Genomic DNA, 21,386 nt, shown 5'->3' on the forward strand with positions numbered 1-21,386 from the left:
ACCTAATCCAATCGACAGTGAGCCTACTTATTATTTATTTTACTTTTCAGTATATACCAAGCTATACAAAATGAATTATTAAGTCAATTTATGGTACAAATTATATTAACCACAACTTCGAATTCTTAGTTATAAGAAAAATAACATTTCAAAACATTTCAACTAATTAATAACAATTTTAAATTGCACTGAAAGTCATTAAAGTGTTTTGGTCAATCAACAAATAATTCACAATAAACAACTGATATTTTGTGATTAAAATCCACCAAAGGAAAAAGTAAAACTTGTTTCTTGGGACTCCATTTGACTGTCGTCTTTTTTGCTTCCAAACACGGATAAGAAATTTTCACAATTATCATCCTTGGTAGAATTCCCTCCAAAAGTGAAAGAATTTCCGAAGTTGAATCCACTTGATGCTTCAGATTTTGAGGTAGTGTCAGCAAAACTTAATCCACCTGATCCAGAGGAATCATTTGTATTGCTATTGAAGCTGAATCCTCTGTCACTGAAGTTAAATTCCCCAAATCCTTGTAAGTCTGGAAATTTTAAATAAAATACTTATCTTTGGCACACCTGAGTAAAAGACTTGTGTTAGCTTTACTGTTTGTTGTCTATATATCATTTTCTTCAGTGAAAATACCAAATGCAATCGATCAGATTGAAAAGCAATAAACCATGTTTTAGCCAATAAGTTGTCGAAGCAGGAGTGGTCACTTAAATCAATATAAAAACATCAAATCTGGCTCCAATTTTAAACTTGAATTTACATTACTTAAGGTAGCTCATTACACCAAACTTTTATCTAATGGCTGTCAAAACACCTCTTTATGAACTATGATTTCACCATTGAAGAGATATGCAAGCTTTAATTATTTTCTATTTTTGTGTGTGATTTTTTCTGGAATGATAAAAAAAGGTGTTTTGTTTGTAAATAAGATGCATGGTATGATGTTTCTAATAAAACATGCCTAAATGACCTAGATAGACATTCTAATTTTTAAATAAACAAGAGGCCCATGGGCCACATCGCTCACCTGAGTTACCTTGGCCTATTATCTAAAGACTTTCCTTATATATTTGCATGTAAAACTTTGATCTCTATTGTGGCTCCAACCTACCCCCAGGGGCCATACTTTTTACAAACATAATCTGCACTATGTCAGAAAGCTTTCATGTAAATTTCAGCTCTTCTGGCCAAGTGGTTCTTGAGAAGAATTTTCTTTTGATGAACCCACCATATTCTTGCATTTTTGTGATTATCTCCCCTTTAAAGGGGGCATGGCCCTTCATTTGAACAAACCTCTTCACCCAAGGATGCTTTGCGCCAAGTTTGGTTGAAATTGGCCCAGTGGTTCTGAAGGAGGAGATTTTTAAAAGTTGTTAATGTACTTTCACTATTTTGCTATTATCGGGTACCTGTAAAGTGCGAAACGAAATCGAAACGAAACAAAACGAAATTTACCGAAACGAAACGAAATCTACCGAAACGAAACCCACCAAAACGAAACCTAACGAAACGAAACAGATTGTACAACCGAACTCTTTTAATTATAGTAATTAAAAATGGTATTTTAGGCCCTTGTGAAAGTTACCACATACAAATAAAATTCGCCTCCCTTTTGATGTAGGCTTTGGGCTTGACTGATACAAAGTTTTAAAAATTGGAATAGGGGGGGGGGGGGGGGGGGTTGGGGGGTTGAGTAAGCAAAACGTACATATCCGAAGTTGATTAAATAACATGTGCAATTAGTTTCAAATCCATAAATTTCAGAACGGAGGGTTACAGTCTCACAGGTCAGAGGTCTTGACGAGGGGTGGGGTCGCCGGCGCTGGATCCGCGTTTGGGCATAAATACATGTTTCAGTGTTTTTTGCTCTAAAGACAAATCTATGTATAAATGTGGATATTGTGTATTTGTATGTAGTATATCAAACGGTGGATTCTGAGTATGTCTTCCCGTTCTCTTTGTAATTTATGCTTCCCTTGTTCATAAGTCTTTTGATTTTACAAAATGCTGACCTCCTCCTGATATTATTGCATAAAACAATTTCCGTTTTCCGTCCCGTTTTCAATTTCACGTCTTAGCAACACCCCAAATGTATAGAGTTATCTTTAGACTCACTACATATCAATAATAACTTTTAATAATACATGTATATATATCTTACCGAATTGCATTCATATAATATGGTATACTATTTAATTTATTTCATTATTGAAAGTATACACTCGCACCTCAGCAGTTAGAGATAAAATAAGAGGTTAAGAGCTCTTCCTGCTTTCAACTTTCTCAGACAACAGCTTCTTCAAACAATGTATCTATACCCAAAGGCGGATCCAACGCCGGGGACCCCCACCCCTCGTTTAGTGTGTTTCCCCAGACCTCTGAGACTGTAACCCTCCGTTCTGAAATTTACTGATCCGAAACTAATTTCACATGGTATTTAATCAACTTCGGATATGTACTTTGTCCTTACTCACCCCCCCCCCCCCTTCCAACTTTTAAAACTTTGTATCAGTCAAGCCCTAAGCCTACATCAAAGGGGAGGCGAATTTTATTTATCTGTGGTAACTTTCACAGGGGCCTAAGATACCATTTTTAATTATTTTAATTTAAAAAGTTCGGTTATACCATCTGTTTCGTTTCGGTAGGTTTCGTTTCGTTGGGTTTCGTTTCGTTTTGGTAGATTTCGTTTCGTTTCGGTAGATTTCGTTTCGCACTTTACAGGTACCCGCTATTATCTCCCCTTGGAGAAGGGTTTAGCCCTTCATTTGAACAAACTTGAATTCCATTCACACAAGGATGCTTTGTGTCAAGTTTAGTTAAAATTGGCCCAGTGGTTCTGGAGAAGATGAAACAGTGAAAAGTTTACAACGACGACGGACAACAGACAAATTTTGATCAGAAAAGCTCACTTGATTTCAAATGAAAAATTGGATGGAAGACTTTTTCATCAATGTGCTATGCACATTGATGAAGTTTTCCATCCAATTTTTTGTTTGATACATGCATTAAACAAAGAATTATAAGTTTCATTTCTTAAGTAAGAAAGTTTTTGTAAAATTTTAATGAATTACGTCATAAAAAGTCATTTTTCGGTTTTGACATATGTGCGGGAATGTCTATTCAAATATCCTAACAGAAAGATGTCCCAAGAGAAAAAAAGAAAATGTAGGGAAGAAACAAAGCAGCTTTATGAAATAGAAATAAACGGTCAAAGTCGTTTTTATTCTAAATGGACTGAAGAATTTCCATGCCAGGTAAAGAGACTATCGATTTTTTATGAGACAATTTGATACGTTTTAGATAAAATTTAACGTTTGTCATTTGAATTAAGTAAACTATCAATATTTTCTGGAATGTTGGTCAGGGCTAGTGGATGTAAGGTCAGGTCTAGTAAAATTCATTTGAAGTAGCCCGACTGGTCTAGTACGTGCTCAAAAAAGTAAGTGTCAAACCATGCAGCCTTAAGGAGGTATGCTACACCAGAGAAATTTGATGTAGATGAAAAGTGTAGGATATATACAAAAATATTTTGAATTTAAAAATTTTCAAATTTACTTTATTTTGTCAAAAAATACAGTTTTAGTAGAAGGTAATCTAAAAAAAATTTAAAACCCCTGCTGGACTCGAACCTGCTACCTACAGTTCAGAAGTCGGTATTCTAACCTACTGAGCTACTCGGCTAGGTATTTAAATGGAAAAGGAAAAGTCAAATATTGCTGATATCGATTTTGTCATCCATGTTTTTAAAGGAAGTCAGCCATTATGACGATGTAGAGTACTACCTTAAGAAATTTACATACAGAATATAAAAACTCCATCATAAATAGTTCAGGAGATATTGAATAGGTAAGAATTTTATTAAAAGTAGGTAAAACTTCAAGGTCAAGGGTCAAACACCAAAGTATATCAAGGTCTTGCCATAGAGAATTTATATACAAAATATAAAACCTTTACCTTATATAGTTCAGGAAATATTGATTTGGTCAGGTTTTTAAAGAAAGTAAGTCAAGGTCACAAGATCAAATACTATTGTATCACAAGGTCTTGTCATAAAAAATCTATAAACAAAATATGAACACCCCACCTAGAATAGTTCTAAAGATATTTAACAGGTGAAATTTTCTTAAAAGGTCAAATTTGAAGGTCACAAGGTCAAAAGTCATAGTATGAATAAAATGTCTTTCCATAAGAAATCTCTTAAACAAGATATGAAAGATCTACCTTGAATGGATCTGGAGATAATGAATAGGTAAGATATTTAAAAAGTAGGTCCAACTCTAAGGTCAAGGTTAAAATATTAATAAGGTCTTTCCATAAAGAACCTATATACAAAATATGAAAGCCCTACCTTAAATAGTTCAGGAGAAATTGAATAGGTTGTTTTTTTAAAAGTAGGTGAAAGTCCAAGCTCAAAAACCATTCAAATTGTAAGATTCTGGAGCTTACGGTGCATTTTGCTTACAAGGTCCAGACAGACAAACTGACAACGGATGGTGCCATACCATAAAATGTCCCGTCTTTTGACAGGCATGTAAAAAGTCTAACATGAAAATAAGGATATTTGTCATGACATGATTTGATGGTTAAACAGTTTTTTCAGTCCATGGATGATCTAAATTTGTGGTTATTTAGGCTCAACAAAAATGTTACAGGTGTATAGATTTCATGGATAAACAATTGTCATTCTTTTGGTTCACATCCTCCTGTTCATGGAGAATTTGATTTCAGTTGCATGTCCATACCACAGAAATAATGAAAATTCCACTTGCATAACATTGTTGATTTTACAATACATGTATTTGCCTTTACAGAATTTTACATCACCCATTTTTAGCAAACAAATTGACCAATCTGATGTTGTGTAAGTTTGGTAACTATGCTAAAATCTGTTAATTACCTGAATATTGGTTTGGTTTTTCCCTATTGTACATATCAAAGTCATTCATACTGAATGGGTTTGCTTCAGTGTTTTGCATTAGGAATGACTGACTTGCTGAACTGGTAGTCACTGTGTTGGTATTTATCTGCAATAAAAAAAGAAGTAGGGATGTACAACAATAAGTGACGATAATGAACAGCTCTCTAAGTTACCATAAAGAGATGAGTAAAACTTTATCACAATATTTCAAAATGATACACATCACACACACATAAATAATAAAATATAAAATGTAAATCATATTTGCTTATCTGATTTGCTCAGTGGATTATGCCACAAGGCTGTTGATCATGATACTAGTAAATACTCACTCATGTGAGAGTTTTAATTTTTTGCCAACTGATGTTTTGTTAAACTTGCAATGTTTTCAAAATAATAAAAATTTCAAAATTCCCAAATTTATACTTAGATGCATATCTTATACTTTTGGTCCATAACAATTTTATTAGTCAGGCTACAGTAACAAATTACATAATCAAATAACTCATTTTAATTACTAATTGGGTCTACTTAGGTTTCCATCCTAGAAAAATAAAGTTAAATCACAACAAAACTTGTGATTTTGATCAGCAGAACTAACCAGAGCCACAAAAACAAGTACAATCCGGAAAATATTTATATAGTTTTCCTTGGTCATATTTGAATAACGATTAAAACCTAAAACAATGATAATAAACAAAATCAACTATGAGGTCACACCTAGACAAAATAAACCCTACCTTACAATAAGCACTTACTTTGGCAGCTGTATACTGCACTGCCAACTTTTCTCGGATACAGCTAGTCCACAACTATCGACCCTTGCCAACACAATTCCCTAACATATAACTCACAGAGACATGCACTTTATGTAAATTCGAGTCACATTAATACAAAACCATGCCCAGTATCTGAGTGGATGCTGAACAATTCTGTTGCTTTCCGAAACAGTCCCAAGACTTGTCCCAGCTTTCACCCTGAAGTGTACAGACGGAATAATCATGAGAAGATTTTAAATGCAAACTGTCCTGCTTGGGCCCTGTTACACTTGGTATATTATGTGGTGAGGTGTCATTGGCAATCAAAACTAAAAAAAACAGACTACGACGATGGTGTAGATTTATAGTGCAGACTGCCCAGTAGGGGCCTGCTACACTAGGGGGGAAAAAAAATCCCAGACTAAATATGGTGTGGCTGTATTTATACCTTTTGCCTGAAGTTGATTGGCTGATACATCTACTCCTGATAATAGTTGAAATACTGTAACTTGATTGGTTAATGATTTGAGACATTTTAATCCACCTTTTTACATTACATTATGTGTTCCAACATTGAGTTGATTATCCCCCCTTCTCTATCTCCACATACATACATACAGTATATCACGTAAAATATATGAAAGGACTATTACCACTGATTCTGAGGTGACTCTTGGCTTAGATGTGTAGATACCAGGTGGAATGCCTGGGGACTTGTGAAACATTTTAACTCTTTCAGAATGTTTATCGATATCAAATGGACTAAATCCACCACTTCCTCCTCCTGTAGATCCTTGTAAAGATTCTGCATAAGGAAGAGATTAAATCAAAATGGATATTACATGTACTTAGAAATGTGAATTATTGAAATATATCTAACAAGAGTACCACAAATGGTACAACATATGCTCATGGGACCTGTAAGCACATTATGCTTTCTGAATATTGATATCATACATATTCCAAATAGAAAAGCCTTACAGTAGGTCATTGTGCACCAATCTATCTGACATGTGAACTGATGATGTATTTTTCTGAGAGGGAGGTTGTGACAAAATGCCAGTGCAATATCTGTACCCATGATGAGAAAAAGGTCCAACAAGAGGCCTATGGGCCGCATCGCTCACATGAGCCACCTTGGCCTATATCTAATGATTTTTCCTATATCTTTGCATGTAAAACTTTGATCTCTATTGTGGCCCCAACCTACCCCTGGGAGCCATGATTTTTACAAACTTGAATCTGCACTATGTCAGAAAGCTTTCATGTAGATATAAACCTTTCTGGCCCAGTGATTCTTCAGAAGATTTTCAAAGATTTTACCTATATATTTGTATATAAAACTTTTATCCCCTATTGTGGCCCCACTCTACCCCTGGGGGCCATGGTTTTAACAAACTTGAAGCATTCAAGTACATGTAAACTTTTCTGGTCCCAAGGTTCTTGAGAAGATTTTAAAAGATTTTCCATATTCATTTGTTTGTAAAACATTTGATTCCCTATTGTGGACCCATCCTACCCCTGGGGGCCATGATTTTAACAAACTTGAATCTGCAATATGTCATGTAAAATTTTCTGGCCTCATGGTTCTTGAGAAGATTTTTCATATATATTTGTATGTAAAACTTTTGATTCCCTATTGGGACCATAATTTTAACAAACTTGAATCTGCACTATGTTAGGAAGCTTTCGTGTAAATTTGTACTTTCCTGGCCCAATGGTTCTTGAGAAGAAGATTTTTAAAGATTTTCCCAAGTGTGGTTGATAATGGCCCAGTGGTTCTGAAGAAGTCGAAAAAGTAAAATGTTTACTGATGGACAGACAGATGGACGAACAGACAGACAACGGACAACATTTAGTGTCATCAGAAAAGCTCACTTGAGCTAAAAGACTTTGATTTTAGGCCTAAAGTAAGTAATGGTGCACCAATCAAGTTGAAATGTGAACAGATTACGTATTTTCTCCGAAAGGGAGGTTGTGACAAAATTTCTGGGTTATACCTGTATTCATGACAGAAAAAAAAAATTAAAAAAATTAAATTGGAAAACTGTTTGACCTACTTTTACCCCTAAAGTAGGTCATGGTGCATGACTTATATTCCTCCGAGAGGAAGCTTATGACTAAATTCATGGCAATATCTATATCTGTAACAAAAACAAGGATTTTCTAGTAAGTGATACCTTGACCCTTGACCTTGAGAAACAACAGGCATCCTCCACTTGGCATAAAGTGTAAGTGTACCAAGTTTGATAGTCCTAGCCCCAACAATTCGGTCTGTATCCTACCTATAAGGTTTTCCTACTAAGTGATACTACGACCGTGACCTTTGACCTTGAAGAACAAAAGGCATTTTCCACTTGGCATGAGGAGTATGTGTACCAAGATTGACAGTCCTAGCCCCAATTGTTCAGTCTGTATTCTGCCTAAAAGGTTTTCCTATTAACTGATACTACGATCTTGATCTTGAAAAACAATAGGCATCTTCCTCTCATCATGGTGATGAAATGTACCAAGTAGTAAGATCCTAGCCCCTATAGTTCGATCTTTATTCTGCTTACAAGGTTTTCCAATTAACTGATACTATGATCTTGACCTATGACCTTGAAAAACAACGGGCATCTTCCTCTCATCATGGTAACCAAATGTACCAGGTTGTAAGATCCTGGAGCTTACAATTCATTTTGCATTCTGCAGAAGGACGACACCATAGTTCAGACAGAAGGACGATGCCATACCATAATGTCCTTTCCTTTCTAGGTATTTAATTATTCCTAGGGTTGTTTTTTATGTTGTTAGAGTAATTATATTTTACATTTAGGCGCTATATATTAATACGGTAATTATGCATTTTAATTCTGACACTATGAATATTGTATTCACATGTATGTGCACATTGATTTTATATTATCTTTTTTCTCACATCTGTAAAGCGCTTTAGAGAACTAATGTTGATAGGGCGCTATATACCATAAATCTTTTAATTACAATAACAATAATATGGCACGTCCTTGACTGGCATATAAAATACAATAATTGATCTAGTACTTGATAGAGGCAAACCTGGAGTTGAACAGGCACTACTAACTTCCCCTTGAACTTCTGGCATTTTAGGTGTGTTTGCTGTCCTGGATGCTTCTGTTTCTTCCATTTCTACTTCCTCGCTTTGATTGGTTTCAATTACAGCCCTTTCACCGCAGATAACTTTCCCACTATCATTTGTTGATGTAAATTTTGGATTTCTTGACTCTACAAAGTATGGGAATTTTACACTAAGTTTGGAGTTACATATACATAAACTTCACATTTTTATAAAACTTTAAATTTACAGGTTTTACCATTGTAAGATTCTATAATTTGTGGCCTTTCAAATTGAGCACTGATATCTCTGGTACATGTATTTAATCCAAGTGCACTGTTACTCTTCTCAAGATGCTGACCAACTGAAGTTTGCAAATATTCAGTTGTTGAAGTTTTGGTTGTCTTTCTGGACTGTTGATTGATAACTGGAATCACTGAGCTATTTAATGGGGCCTTGGTAGTTTGACTTATTGACAGCTTTGAAATGGATGGGATGTGAAGCTGTGGAGTCTTTGAACTGCAAAAATACAAATATTAAGTTTTTGGGTGTTTTTTAAAGTACATAAGCATAATGTTTCTGACATTTTCTCAAAAATTATTTTTTTTCATCTCCTCAATATGAAGAGTTCTCTCATGATTTCTGAAATAGATTAAACTTTTATATTATAGTGATATTACCATACTTTGTGTATCAACCTGGATAGCTCATAATGGACAGACATCTACATGTAACTAGTAATGCAAAGGTCCCGGGTTCAATACCAGATTATTCCAATGATTTTTTTCTCCTTTACTACAGTGAAGTTCATTTATACAACTTACTGTAATACATTAAAGCTGACTTTACATTTTTACTTGCGAACAACCAGTAACCATCAAAATATGCTAACTCTAAAATAGACACCCCAAGATTTTTTGTAGAAATGAGATAGAATGCAAATGATTTATACGTATCACAAAAAATTATATACTGTGGAATCATCATTGTTCGTGGGGGGTTGATGTTCGTGGATTTCGTGGGTCACTCTTACCCACGAATTTACGTGTCCTCGAGCATTTTTTTAAACCAAGTAGAGTTATCTCTCCTAGTGACATCGAATCGGTTTCCCATGAAATTACTTCCCCACGAACCAGCAAAATTTTGCTTATCCACAAACATTGGCCCCACAAATTAAAATGAGTCCACAGTATTATTGAGAAACGTCACATGTCCTTAACATACAACCATGGAATATCTAAGTGACCAAATTAAAATTGTTATCAACTTATTACCTGATTTCTACCTGAAGTTTTGGACTCAGAGTTTTTGAGGGGATTGCTACTTTTGCTCTCATTTCTTCTAAGGAAGGTATATATGCTTTAGGCATCATTGGACTCATTTCATGGGTTACTGATCTTTCGTCCAGTTTTGATACTGCTGGAATGGTACTCTTTAAGAGGGGTGGCACGACTTGCAGGCTGGACACCTTGTTGTTATCACCTTGTTCATTGACCTTTGGGATCTGCTTGGTGTGATTACCCTTGTCCTCAAACAGACCTGGTTGTGGTAAAATTCCCTCTGTCACCTGTAATCCAGAACTACTGAAAACCATAGGTTCCTCCTGGTTTGACTGTTTCTGTGGTTCTGTAGTTACTGTAGAGCTTGGAATAATTCTGTCTCCAGAGAGATGTAGTTGAGTTACTTGATCGGACTGGGAGTTGTTTGTCACTTGCATCTGGGCCTCTCCTTCTTCCTCTCTCTGTCTAATTTCACTGGAATTATAATTCAAATGAATGATTTTTATCACTTGTGTCTTGAAAATCTTCCATGTTCAGTTTAGTCCATCATTTTTCAAGGATGGGTTTGTGAAAATGTTTACCATTATTATTGTACATTTACAGGGTTCCAAATTACCGCTCACCCACTCGCATTGGCGACCATACTATGCTTGTGGGCATCCCAAATTTCCATTCCCGTCGCCCTCTGTAATTGTCCAATCAACTTTTTTCTTTCTGATCGATCTTAGTCCTAATACATGTATAATTGAAGTTCAACTTCCGGTTGAGATTCGGCGAGACATTTCTGGCATATCAAACCACCCAAAATGTAAACCAGATGAAGTTGAACCACGCAAGGGTTACTTCAAAAGAGTATGAAACGAAAAGAAAGCGTCTGATTTTACCAAAGTAGAAAGAAGGGGAGAATATGGCTTGATGACGGCAAAAAGGGGATGACGTATGCTGTGTGAACAAAACATGACACGAAAGGTCCAATCACTATGACAGGTTGACTGATCTATAAACTTGACAGCATTGTAAAGCTGAAAACGTTCGAAATCGAATAAAAAGTTTGAAGAACCTTTGTTAAAGTCAAACACCGTGAAGATCATTAAGTGCATGAACTCCGATATTTTTGCTAGGTTGACAAAATGAAAGTGGGGATGAGAGAGAGAGAGAGAGAGAGAGAGAGAGAGAGAGAGAGAGAGGAGTGTTTGAAAGAATTACGGAAATTAAATTTGCTTATTGATTTTTTTAAATAAATTGCAATTTAACCTGATGGTTTTTTCCTTATTGATAACAAAAATATATCATGTTTTTCAATTTCATATGTGTGGGCTACTAAAATTTCATGTAAGCTTTAATGATTTTTAATATAGGGGCTCACTTTGCCCCGAAGGTATTCAGTTGAAATGGAACTCTATTCAACACAAATACCATAAAGCAGTACTTTACATGCAAAACAAACGAAAACAAAGAACAATACATACATTTAAACAAGTGGCCCATGGGCCCATCGCTCACCTGAGCCCATATTTAAAGATTTTCCCTACATATTCGTATGTAAAACATTGATCCTTATTGTGGCTCCAACCTACCCCTGGGAACCATGATTTTTACAAACTTGATTTTCCCTATATATTTGCATATAAAACTTTGATCTCCTATTGTAGCCCCACCCTACCCCCGGGCTTATAATCTGAACAAACTTGAACCTACTTTATACCAGGAAGTTTTCAGATAAGCCTCCACTTTTATGGCCCTGTGGTTCTTGAAAGGAAGATTTTTAAAGATTTTCCCTATACATTTGCATGTAAATTTTTTTATCCCCTATTGTGGCTCGACCCTATCCCCAGGGGTCATGATTTTAAAAAACTTGAATCTTCACTATGTCAAGAAGCCTTCATGTAAATTTCAGCTTCTCTGGCCTAGTGGTTCTTGAGAAGAAGATTCTTAAATGACCCCACCCTATATTTGCATTTTTGGGATTACTAGTATCTCCCCTTTGAAGGAGGCATGGTCCTTCATTTAAACAAACTCTAATCCCCTTCACCCAAGGATGAGGTTGCATTGGCCCATTGGTTCTGGAGAAGTCAAAAGTATGAAAAGTTTACAGACAGACAGGCTGACAGCTGCGGACAATGGGTGATCAGAAAAGCTCACTTCAGCTTTCACCTCAGGTGAACTAAAAGACATTAATTAATTTTAAGAATAATACTAAACTAAGGTTAACATAGTAACTAAAAGTAGGCAAATCTATAAAAGGTTATCTAAGACATAGTAAAAGTTTCTGAGAAAGGGATCTTTTATTTTTGTTTCGGATACCATACCTGTAAAATCTCAGAATTACAAATCAAATGCAAGTTTAAAAAGATGTTTCAAGTTTATTTTAAAAAATAGCTAATGAACTTTTGAATCGAAGATCCAGCAGGAGGCAGTTCCATAGGGTAGATGAGAACACGTCAAACTGTCTTTCTCCATACAGTTTAGTATGAGTGCGTGGCTTAAGAAGGGATAACGAATCCGCAGATCAAAGTGTTCATATAAGTATGGAATAATGTCAACAGTGGAGTAATGTTTCATTTCATTAAAAATTCTTTTTAAAAGTTCTGTTCCATTTAATGAGAAACATGATTAATTTCATTAGCCAGACTCTGCATTAAACACCTGATAAGGTTATAAAGGCTATGCTTTGCTTTGGGTGGTAGGTATGTGAAGTTTCTTGTCATATTACCTGATAAGCTTGGGATTATATTGAGTTTGAGCAGTAGACTGTTGCCGAGGACTTCTGGACATGTCGGACTGCTGGTTGCTCTGGGTAGTACATTCAAAAGTAGCCTTCTGTTGAAAACTCTTTGGACACTGTAATGATAGGATAAACACAATCATATGGGCCACAAAGTCAAACATAATGGAATAAATGTTTAGTGAAACACAACATATTCATATAGTTATAATGATATGAGAAATATATCAATTGAAAATTTTGTAACATCAGATGTTTACCATTGTCAAATTCTGCATTTCCTCCAGTGATTTTGATAGATCTAGATCAACCATAACACAATTTTGAATTACACTGTTAGTCTCAAGTTTTATTCCTGCTCTTTACTTATTAAGTAAATAAACATGAAATCAAATGAATCAAGTTATTTGCAAGTATCTGTTAAATACTATTTTCTCTTTAACTTGTCCATTAAGCAATACAATATCATAGTAATTCACAGACATTTATCTTAATCCATGCACTTAAAAAGAATTGAACATTAAGGATACATCATCACAGCAAAAGAATTGAAGTCTTTCAGATCACTGCACTCTGTCTCTACAAGAATTAACAAGAGGTACTGTGAGCAATGCTCACTAAGAATACCCCCCGCTTACCCAAATCTCCCAAAGGGTGTTGGTAATAGGTATAAACTACCTCTTTTCTGAGTGTAAAAAACAAATGGTATGACAAACCGAACCATATTGCTACTTCGATGTCCAGTGCGCGTGACCTTTGACCTTTTGACCCCAAAATCAATAGGGAACATCTTCATCCCATGGGTAGTCCATATGTATGATATGGTGACTGTAGGTGGAAAGGATAACGCTTTAGAGCCCGGAAACCATATTGCTACTTCGATGTCCAGTGTGCTTGACCTTTGACCTTTTGACCCGAAAATCGATAGGGAACATCTTCATCCCATGGGTAGTCCATATGTATGATATGGTGACTGTAGGTGGAAAGGATAACGCTTTAGAGCCCGGAAACCATATTGCTACTTCGATGTCCAGTGCGCTTGACCTTTGACCTTTTGACCCCAAAATTGATAGGGAATATCTTCATCCCATGGATAGTCCATATATATGATATGGTGACGGTAGGTGGAAAGGATAATGCTTTAGAGCCCGGAAACCATTGCGTCTACAGACGGACGGACGGACAGACAGACAGATGGACAACCCGATTCCAGTATACCCCCCCCCCACAACTTGTTGCGGGGGGTATAATGAACATTGATGACTTACTAAATGTAATATAGTATATGACATGTGAAAATTACAACTGAAAAGCAATTTTCCTTAACATTGCACCTTGTCATTACATGTGCTTGTTCAATGTAGTGATTGATGATTTATATAATTGTCTGAGTCTCCCTTTTTCAGTCGCATACATAAAGTTGTATCATAATACCGGTATACTGTGAGAAATTAAACAGCTCTCAACAAGCAGGAGTTACAGGCTTAGGCCTTTTTCCTAAAGAAGAGATATCAAGGTATCAATATGTTTGATGAGATTAAATATATTCCTCTCCTGACATTTATCCTTTATTATTCCCATTTAAATGCATCCAATGTACACATACCACTTAAATCAACCAGCTTCTTTCTGAGTTTGTCACATTCTTCTTCTTCCTGTTTCAACTGATCTTCCAACTGTCTGTTCTCGGCTTGAAGGGTCTCCAAAGTCTTTGCCAAAGGAAAAGACTTGTACTTGGCCTCATAATCCCTCCAAATGTTTCTGTAGTGTTCAAGAATTTGGGATCTCTCTTTACTGTCAAAATAAATAATTTAAAATTACTGTAGAAGTACTTTTTTCCGCGCGGTATTAATTTACGCTATGTACGCGGCCACAAATTTTCCGCGGAAATTTATCCCAGCATACTTAAAGTAAATGAAAGACATTAAGTGGCAATCTAAGAAATCCGCCCAATTTTCTACCCGCGGAATAAACAGAAATTGTGATTCCGCAGACTTATGAACCCGTGGAAAAAAGTACGTTTACAGTATGATATCTTTGATATCTTGGCAATCAAGCTTGATTTGCTTTTGACACTAATATTTTTTCAAAACATTTGGGTCATAAATTTAATTTAAACAATCACACATTGTCTAGCTTAGTCTTTTAAACAATATTTTCTGTAATAATGCTTATCTCTGTAAAATAAAATTGAGAAACACACAGTCATTGTAATAAACGTCTCATAAACAAAATTTCCAAACATTTCATCTTGTTGTTCCAATATAGAATGCATAAGGTGCTTATTTGAATTTAGGTATGAAATGGAAACATATCATGATTGGTTTCTTTCATGAACATAATAGAAAGATTATATAATTAAATTCACTCATTTTCATATGTAACATACTGGGTATATATATTTAAGATGTACTCTAGGTTAAATTCATTTGGTGAAATTTCTTATAACAATTCTTAATCATGTAAAATCTTCCATAATGTTTTATGCTTCTATTATGAAAAATCTCAATTCATTTGCTGATTATAATATTTTTTAATACTATCATACATTTTTCACAAAGCAGTACAAATTATTCCCCCTGAATACAGGAGGCGTACAATATGTTGTTGACCTCAATCAGTGTTATTATAAGGAATACATAGAAAATTTACTATTTCTGATTGTAATTAAATGCTTTTAAGGTAAGTTAATAACTTTAAAAACTAATTAATCTGCTTTAAAGTAATTTTGTACAAAGTAAGACATGAACATTGTATCATATAGCTTTAATTATATTGAATCTGCACTCTCATGTAATCTTTCTATTGAAATCTGTTATCTCACATGTTATTCAATCTTTTGAAAATTAAATTTGTGTATTTAAACTTGCTCAAATATACACAAAAATAATTATCAATCACATGGCAATACTTATCATTTCCATTAGTGGAACTCTTCAAATTAAAGGCGCGTAAAGTCGTGCTACCGGGACAACATAATGTGAATACATTACTTAGGCATACGTAATATGAATAATGGTATCGAATATATATTATAACCGACTGCAAACCACAACGCTGATTAAAATTCTAAAGTCAAATTTAGGAATTGATTATTCTTACAAGAAAACAGACGAACTTATTAAACTATGTGAGGGAGAGAAGCTACTAAATTTGCCAAATCTGACCGTGCGATATAAAGCATCAATCACAAGAAGAACTGTAAAGGGAAAAACCTATATGCACATCCAACACAAGAAATTTTCTTGTAATCAATGTGATTAATGTTTTTAAAGTTATTCTGTCAGACTATGAGGATATTCTATTTTATCATACAATTAGGACAGGTTCATATGGCATGGACTTTGTAATCGTACACGTACACCCCCCCCCCCCCCCCCCATATTTTACAACAAGTTATATACATGTATATGCCAAACTGCATTTTTTAAAGACGTTTATAACACTAATTAACACACCTAATGCGTTTCCAAACTGCATCTAAGCTAATTTGAAAATTACAAAATATTGATGGACTTGGATGTCCAGAGAACATCGTTGTTTGGAATTTTTAAAATAGATGTGGTGGAGTTTAAAAAACATGTAACATCTTTAATAAGATAGTGTTAGAATATTTGAAAAATGCGGTTTGACTAATGGTAATTTTATTTAAAAATACACCATGCATTTTAACTCTTAAAAAAGGGGGGGGGGGGGTGTGTGTTATGTACGTTTTGTTCCGTTTATGTCCCAGTAATCTCGCACTTGCTCGCGAGATTTGTGCATTTTCTTACCAATGACGCACAAGAGTCATCAAAGCGCGATAACTCCAACGAGCTGGTAATGAGAAGTATTTTGGGAGGCTGCCGCTTTTTTACCAGTGTATTTTTTCCGTTATTATTACATGCAAAGTTGGTTATTCTTATCTTTGTGAAAAACGATGCTACATGCCTGATTACAGTTACATTATCATATGCTATTATTTTGAGATGTAATTGTATCAAAACTTGAACAGAAATAAACATCAAATACAGTTTACACCCCCCTACCCATCCCTTCAATTTGACAAAGTGTACACTTTAAAAAGTGTTCTCCATAAAATCGAAGAAACTGAAGCTGAGGACAGCATTGATATGTATGCCCTCAACTTCCCGTATAAAAGCAGCAACTGGAAAAATGTAGGCCATTGTGAAACATAATGTGAAATAATAACAAAGTTAATTAACAGTCCATGTAAATGACATTAGGCTGACTGGCAAAACTGAAGTCCTCCACACATAGCAAAAGATTTAATACAGTGCAACTTAAATAATCTGTGTTAACTTTAACCTCTTTCTGTTCTGTTTGTATCCATTAGATTTGTATAAAAAATATGTTGCCTGTTTTATTTTCATTAGTCAAAGTACAGAATTTACCTTTCTCTTTCTCCTAATTCAATAAGAGCATCATTTTTCTTCTGAAGAGCTTTCTCATGTTCCTTCAGTACGACAGATGTCTTCTTTAAACTGCATGTTTAAAATCAATCATATTTCTGATATTTTAACATATGCATTTATAAGCATTGAAGAAATTCTATATCACAATATTTTCGCTAAATCACATTCAGTGAGACGTTTACATATTGAACTTGGAAAAACAATCTAAAGCTATGATAACTATTTCTGGTGTAATAGCTAGCTGCAATATTTATCAAACTAGAGTATTCAAATCTCACCTTTCAACATTTTCTCTGTTGACAGTGAACTGTTTGTGGGCTCTCTTCGTTTCTTCATCAAAACTTGAAATTTGCTCTTGCAGTCTGGCAAAGGTATCCTTTTTATCCACCAACTCTTTTACCAATGCTAGATATTTCAATAGTAAAACTAGTGTTTGAGCATTAAGAATCTTAATGACTTATGTAATGGGTTGAAAAATATTCAAATTATCATCAAGAATTGGCCCGTAAAAGATTACTAGTAAATGTTTTCAAAATGTCAATCAAATTTTAAGTGTATCTAATTAATACATTTTTGACATAACCATGATAACAATACCATCAATTTGTTGATTCTCAGATTCAATCAGTTTCACATGTTGCTGATTCTCAAACTCTGAAATAGACAAAAGTCCAGTCTAGTTTTAAAAAGTTTCATTCTACATGAGAATGTATGCAGAGGTGTCTTATGGCATGTTCTCAGCAGTCATCACACCTCAATATTTGCAACAGGGTAGGATATACAGCATAATGCAATTCGGATAGTAATCACTTTCAATATACAATGATGTTTTTCGAACTCTTTATTATAATACAACATCCTACTTTACTCCATCATTATCCCCTTGCATATATTCATTGCAAGTGGGGATATAGTAGCAGGACCATTTGTGTGTGGGTATGTGCTAGAGAGTGTATGTAACGCCAAGCTTGAAGACACTCTACAGGCCTAATTTTTTGTTTGATCTATTTGATATTTCACATATAGCTTTGTTATCAAGAGAGGAAGAACCCTAATAATTTGGAGGTCAAAACAGAACTTCATAGAGAAAGGCTGTAGACACCCTAAAGGCCACATTTTTTGTTTGATTGAATTGATACTTCACATGTAGCTTTGTTATTAAGAGAGGAAGAACCCTTTTGATTTTGGAGTCAAAAGGTAAAAGTTACTATGGGACTTCATAAAAAAAGCTTGTAGCACTCTGACTCATTGCAAGGGGATATGCCCCCACTCTGCCGAGCTCTTGTTCTTATTGTTACTGAAAGAGATATAGTGGAGGCCGTAAAATAGCTGAAATATTGCCAAAACGGCGTAAAACCATAATCAACCAATCAATAGTGGTGGAAAGTGAGAGATTTTACTTTAAACAAAATGAACAACTGACCAATTTTGATGAGGCTTTACAAAAACCTGTGTTTCCGGTAACCTGACCGGGTTGACCCAATTTTTGAGCCCCCAACCCTAATTTTTGAAAAAAAAATCCATTTATTTATTTAACTAGATCTAATGGGTTGACAGAAAAAAAAATCCTAAATTTCAGGGGCTTTCGACATTGTTTTAATAAACTGTAATTATTTTCCGATATGGTGGCTAAAAACTATACAAAACAAGCAGCATGGCCATCACCAGCTCAATATTAATCCGAGATTCCACCAACTCTTACCAACACTGTGTGCCGGGGAAATTCAAAGTGGATCCATATTGAAAAGTGGGTATGTCCGCGACACCAGCTGGTGTCACTGGTTTGCCTAATTACCTTTTACAACTTTATTTCAAGTGGGTCTACCTTATCCCAGATGTGATAATTCAGTACTCGGATGATTATTCTACAAGTCAATAATGACCAATATGATGTTATTGCTGTTTAAATGACCTTAGCACCAACAAATGAAGAAGCATCACTTTGACTTAGGTTGCATCCCCGCCATTCGATTTCTTTGAGCATGATGACAGCACAAATACACAAAATTCCAATCGGTGTCAAAATCAGCATTTTGATCATTCGATAACTGAATCTTTGCGTCATGGAAGGTAGATCCGTGAAAAAAAAGGTGTAAAAGGTAGACAAAGCAGCGACACCAGTGTGGTGTTACTGAATTTCCATTTTTCAATATGGGAACTGTTTGCGAGATGAAATGTTTCAGGAAGTTCAGATATATTTTTTTTAAAAAAAGATGACCTACCAACCCTAATTTTGACGATTTACTAGAAACACAGATATATTTTTAGGCCTCCAAAAACTTCACTAATACATTTAAAGCTCAGGTGAGCTAAAAACCTGATACTAACCAAAGCTTTGAATCAGTTTATCCAGTTCTGATGCATTTCCCGCTAGATGCAATGTATGTGCCATTTACTGCCAACACTGAAAAATATTTGTATTAATTATGCTCTCTGTATGTGTGAGAGATGTTATACTGTATATAGTGTTCTTGCCAATCTGATTAAAATTAAATTATTTGATTCACTCACTTTATATCGCTTGCTTAAATAGTTCTCCAGATATTTTCAAAGATTATTTCTAAATATCGGCATATAAAACTTTGATCCCCAATTTTGACCCCACCCTACCCCAGGGAATCATGATTAGATGTTTAGAACAAACTAGTTTTATAACATCTAGTTTTAATACAAAAGGGCGAACATGATTTAGGGTGAACAAGGTATAGGGCAAACGAGAATTATGGAGACCTGCAGACTCTGGGCGAACGGACTCATGCAAACAGGTAATCTTGGCGAGATTCGTCGAGACTGGATATTTGGACTGACGCCTCTTCAGAAAAGGCGTCAGTCCAAATATTTAGCCTCGACGAATCTCTCTGAGATTAGCGAACAGGTAACAGGTAGATAGGGCAAGCAGACCTGATACCGTTGAAATAGTAAACTTGTACCAAAAAAAAACTGAATTAAGAAACTACAGAAATGTCTGAGTTTAAATGGTTTAAATTTGATATGATAATGAATTGTAGCGGACAGTACAAGAGGGAACTTATACTGCCTTGCTAGGGAGCTAGCTTTTCTAATGATGTGGTAGAGTGTATCTCTTCATCACGCAAGTTAAGCAACGGCGAGCATGATCAGCACTTGGCTGGGTGACTGCTACACGTTACAAATTGGTGGCAGTGTAGTGACTCTGGTGTTTGGCGGGAGGCCTGCTTCAGGTAGAATCTCTTCGGAGCTCTGGGTACGGACGTGGATTCGTCCGGGGTTGACAGTGGTTGTCGTCGGGAACGGCGGATGCTATTACTGAGCAGGTGCCAAACACTCAGAGAGGACTCACGCTAAGCTTCGGGACAAAGCTTCCCCGATTGGGAGGGTGGGGAGTGTAGCGGACAGTATAAGAGGGACCTTATGCTGCCTCGCTAGGGAGCTAGCTTTTCTAATGATGTGGTAGAGTCTCTCTCTTCATCACGCAAGTTAAGCAACGGCGAGCGCGATCAGTACTTGGCTGAGTGACCGCTACACGTTACAGAATTGAATAAAATATGGTATCAGAGGAATATTTTTAGATCATAGTCATTTTATATGTCCAATACTATGAAATTTATTTAACCGTTAACAGTGATCCTGTTGCGAGATAGACTCTAGTACCATGATCATAATAAAAGGACTCCCTAGTTTTACATTAATTAACTGTAACTTACCCAATCCTGGAATTGGGAGGGCTCTATTATAATTATTGCAGGAATGTGTTGAAGACACAGGTGCTTGTTTCATAAACTTCGCAAGCTATACTGCAAAATTTATGAAACAAGCGCCTGGTTCAAGATCATATCGGCTGTACTAGGTCTTGAGCATCTAAGCTAGCTGTTCATAAGGTTAAAGGATAACAAACGATAATACACACAGTTTGCTCAACATACCTAGATATCTAACCAAGCAGCTAGGTTACCTGCTACGATCTTGAATGCAGCCCAACTAGGCCTAAATGCCTAATTAATAGAATTCGATTACCGTTGTCAACACACCGTGTATAATCGTCTGCTCTAATGTTACCAGTTAAGGGAACCAGTTTATTTTCTATCCTAATCCGACGTAACTGATTTCCTTATAATTTTTCTGATTATTGGCGACCTAAATAAGTTATCAATATACATAAGGTGTCATGATCATACATAATAAAACCCAAAATGTTGACTACGTTCAGAAAGTCAAATCGGGATCGACC

General features: G+C 35.5%; 1 protein-coding gene across 1 annotated transcript; it reads right to left on the reverse strand.

Annotated features, from left to right (window-relative positions):
• Positions 1-13: 13 nt before the first annotated feature.
• Positions 14-21,377, reverse strand: LOC125673759 (uncharacterized). The gene is made up of 15 exons (XM_048910551.2): positions 21,082-21,377; positions 19,508-19,583; positions 17,777-17,833; positions 17,458-17,584; positions 17,159-17,248; positions 14,371-14,558; positions 13,295-13,343; positions 13,025-13,124; positions 12,753-12,880; positions 10,034-10,513; positions 9,019-9,278; positions 8,744-8,929; positions 6,337-6,488; positions 4,905-5,031; positions 14-536 (listed from the first exon to the last, which is right to left on the reverse strand). Exons 2-15 carry the CDS (start codon positions 19,569-19,571, stop codon positions 256-258), a joined length of 2,289 nt encoding a protein of 762 aa, XP_048766508.2. The 5' UTR covers positions 19,572-19,583; positions 21,082-21,377; the 3' UTR covers positions 14-255.
• Positions 21,378-21,386: the final 9 nt, after the last annotated feature.

This window comes from Ostrea edulis, chromosome 1, assembly GCF_947568905.1.
Source record: "Ostrea edulis chromosome 1, xbOstEdul1.1, whole genome shotgun sequence".
Lineage (NCBI taxonomy): Eukaryota > Metazoa > Mollusca > Bivalvia > Ostreida > Ostreidae > Ostrea > Ostrea edulis.